Raw genomic sequence first — 3390 nt, 5'->3', positions numbered from 1 at the left:
GATAAGTGTGTTCATCCTTGCAGGCCTTCGCTACAACCATAAGCCCATTGAAGTCGAAGCATTCAACCTACTGATCCTGTGCAACATCAGTTGGCGCCGTCTGTGGGAAGCAGTTCGATTGCTTTGCAATTTGTCTTTCTATGACAAAAGGTTGAATGGTTCGAACTAGATCGAGAGCTACCAGCCCGGGCCATCAGGAGAGTAGGGATGCTTTAAGCAATCCCCATCACGATCGTCAATCAGCCCCAGTGATGCCACAATCCTTTGTTCAACACATGCAATCTATGGCAGTCGCTATGGCGGAGTTAACCCGTCAGAATCAAGAATTGACCAGGGAGATTAATTTGAAGAAGCAACGCTATGAGGGGTACACTGAAGGTCAAGCCCAAAATCAGGAAGATAGGGAAAATGCTGAACCTGAAAGTCAATCAAGGGGTATCATGTCTAGAAGGGTGCCACAATTGGAGAAGGAAATGGACCAAATGAGGAAGGTTATGGCGGAGATGAGGAAGAACATGAGAAGGGCAAATCTAGTGGAGGATCTAGTCCATCGAACAGATTCACCTTTCATGGCTTCCATCAACGGTCACCCCTTGCCTTCGAAGTTCAAGATGCCTTCATTGGATTCGTACGATGGAGCACATGACCCATTTGATCATATAGCCACTTTCAAGACTACCATGCACCTTCAAGGAGTTCCGGATGAGATTATGTGTAAAGCCTTCCCTACCACTCTCAAAGGACTAGTGCGAGTGTGGTTCAGCAAAATACCCTCGAATACAGTGAGTTCTTTTGAAGAATTGAGTAAGTTATTTGTCAATAATTTCATTAGAGGGTAAAGGCACAAATGTTTTTCGTCCAGTCTGTTAACCATAGAACAAGGAGAGAATGAAAGCTTGTGCTCTTTCATCACTCGTTTTAACAAGGAAGCCCTAACCGTGGACGAGGTGGATGACAAGCTACTCTTAGCGGCCTTCCATAATGGGGTTAATTCTGATTTATTCATCCACAAGCTATATGAGAAGGAGCCTCAATTCATGGTTGAACTTGTTCATTTGGCCCAAAACTTTATGAATGCAGAGGACGCAATCATAACCAAGAAGAGGAAGAGAGCTAAAAGAATGGAAGCACACCCCACACGCCACTCGGAGTAAGGTCCTCGTCCAAAGAAAGGACGAACGGAAGATAAGAAGGACTGAGATAATAGGAAGACGAGCTTGTCCTCAGGAAGAAGTCAAAACTACATGCCCTTAAATGCTCCGCTTGATCAGGTGCTCATGCAAATCAAAGATGACCATTCCTTAAAGTGGCCAGAGAAGATGAAGGGAGACCCTAACAAGCGAAATAAGAACAAATATTGCCGCTTCCATAGAGATCATGGACATGACACGGATGAGTTTTATGACTTGAAGCAACAGATAGAGAATCTTATTAGACAAGGAAAGTTAAGGCATTTCATAAGAAGGGATCATAAAAATGAGAAATTGAAGGGAAAGGTGGAGGAATCATCACGGTCCCCATTAGGAGAGATAAGGGTTATCATTGGAGGAACTTCAGCAGGACAGTCTTCTAAGTCAAAGAAGAAGTATCTCAAAGTGGTTTAGAACGTCCAACTCTCTGGACAATCACCAAGGACGAGGGGTATAGACGAGCCAGCTATTTCTTTCACGGATGAGGAAGCCAAAAGAATCCATCACCCACATGACGATGCAATTGTCCTTACTTTACTTATCACAGATTACACAACTAGAAGAGTGTTGGTGGATAATGGAAGTTCAGCATATATATTGTATTACCCCGCCTTTCAGCAGATGAGGCTGGGACGAGATCAATTTCGTCCAATGTGTTCACCATTGATAGGATTTGGGGGAATGAAGGCGCAGCCTATAGGCACCATTACATTACCTATAGTGGTGGGATCATACCCGCAGCAGATAACCAATGAAGTGAATTTCCTTGTGGTGGATTATTCGTCCTCATATGATGCCATCATTGGAAGGCTAACCCTAAACAGTTGGAAAGCAGTAACATCTACCTACCATCTTTCAGTCAAATTCCCTACGGAGTACGGGATAGGACAAGCGCAAGGAGATCAGTTGGCAGTTAGGGAATGTTACTTGGCCATGTTGGCTTTAGATGAGCACTTGCAGACAATGAATATTGAAGAAAGAAGAGTTGTTGCTGAGCCCCCGAAAGTACTAGAAGATGTTCTTTTACAACAAGATGATCCTGAAAAATTTACCAGAATTAGAACAAGCATGAAGGAGAAAACGAAGGAAGACCTCGTCCAGTTTTTGAGGAAGAATATCAATGTTTTTGCATAAAGTCATGAAGACATGCTAGGAATTGACCCAAGTTTAATTATTCATCGACTGAATGTATACCCTTTTTCCAAACCTGTTCGTCAGAAGAAGAGGGTGTTTGCTCTAGAGCGTGATAATGCTATCAAGAAAGAAGTTCAGAAGTTGACCACAGCACAATTCATTCGGGAAGTCTATTACCCGGAGTGGTTAGCCAATGTGGTGATGGTTAAGAAGGCCAATGGCAAGTGGAGGATGTGTGTAGACTTCACTGACTTAAACAAAGCTTGCCCTAAGGATAGTTATCCTTTGCCATGCATTGACCAGTTGGTAGATTCCACAGCCGGTCATCAGATGCTAAGTTTCATGGACGCCTTTTTAGGATATAACCAGATAAAGATGGATGAGATAGACCAAAAAAAGACATCCTTCGTTACCAGTCAGGGTTTATTTTACTATAAGGTGATGCCCTTTGGTCTGAAGAACGCAGGGGCAACTTATCAAAGATTGGTTAATCATATGTTTCGCCCATAGATAGGGCGGAATGTGGAGGTGTATGTGGATGATATGCTTGTAAAGAGCTTGGATGAAGAAAGGCACCTGGAAGATCTCCAACAGACCTTTGAGACGCTCAGACGATACAAAATGAAACTGAATCCAAGTAAATGTGCGTTCAGGGTGTTGTCGGGAAAGTTTCTAGGATTCATGGTTTTACAAAGGGGGATTGAAGTGAACCTGGATAAGATCCAAGACATATTGAACATGGAACCACCGAAGAACATCAAAGAAGTTCAGTCCCTCACTGGAAGAGTTGCAACTCTAAACAGGTTTGTCTCAAAAGCCACAAATAAGTGTTTACCCTTCTTCAAAATTCTCAAGAAGGCGTTCGAATGGACGAACGAGTGTCGGAAGGCCTTCTAGGATCTTAAAGACTATCTTACCACGGCTTCATTGCTAAGCCCTTCCGTGCAATGAGAGGAATTGTATTTTTACTTGGCAGTATCCCCTTACATTGTGAGTTCAGCATTGATCAGGGAAGAAGGAAAGGTGCAGAAGCCTGTGTATTATACAAGTCGAGCACTTAGGGGAG

General features: G+C 43.3%; 1 protein-coding gene across 1 annotated transcript; it reads left to right on the top strand.

Annotated features, from left to right (window-relative positions):
- The first annotated feature begins 296 nt into the window (after positions 1–296).
- Positions 297–1154, top strand: LOC126691165 (uncharacterized). The gene is made up of 2 exons (XM_050386231.1): positions 297–804; positions 877–1154. Exons 1-2 carry the CDS (start codon positions 297–299, stop codon positions 1152–1154), a joined length of 786 nt encoding a protein of 261 aa, XP_050242188.1.
- The last annotated feature ends 2236 nt before the right edge of the window (positions 1155–3390 follow it).

Source organism: Quercus robur, chromosome 7, assembly GCF_932294415.1.
Source record: "Quercus robur chromosome 7, dhQueRobu3.1, whole genome shotgun sequence".
NCBI lineage: Eukaryota > Viridiplantae > Streptophyta > Magnoliopsida > Fagales > Fagaceae > Quercus > Quercus robur.
The sequence above is the reverse complement of the archived record's forward strand: the minus strand, read 5'-3'. Positions and strand labels throughout refer to the sequence as shown.

Excerpts from the sequence above, each read along its gene's own strand:
- LOC126691165 (XM_050386231.1), top strand. The coding sequence starts at position 297 with ATGGCGGAGTTAACCCGTCAGAATCAAGAATTGACCAGGGAGATTAAT. Across the intron at positions 805-876 it reads GAGTTCTTTTGAAGAATTGA|AACAAGGAGAGAATGAAAGC; the intron begins GTAAGTTATTTG and ends TGTTAACCATAG.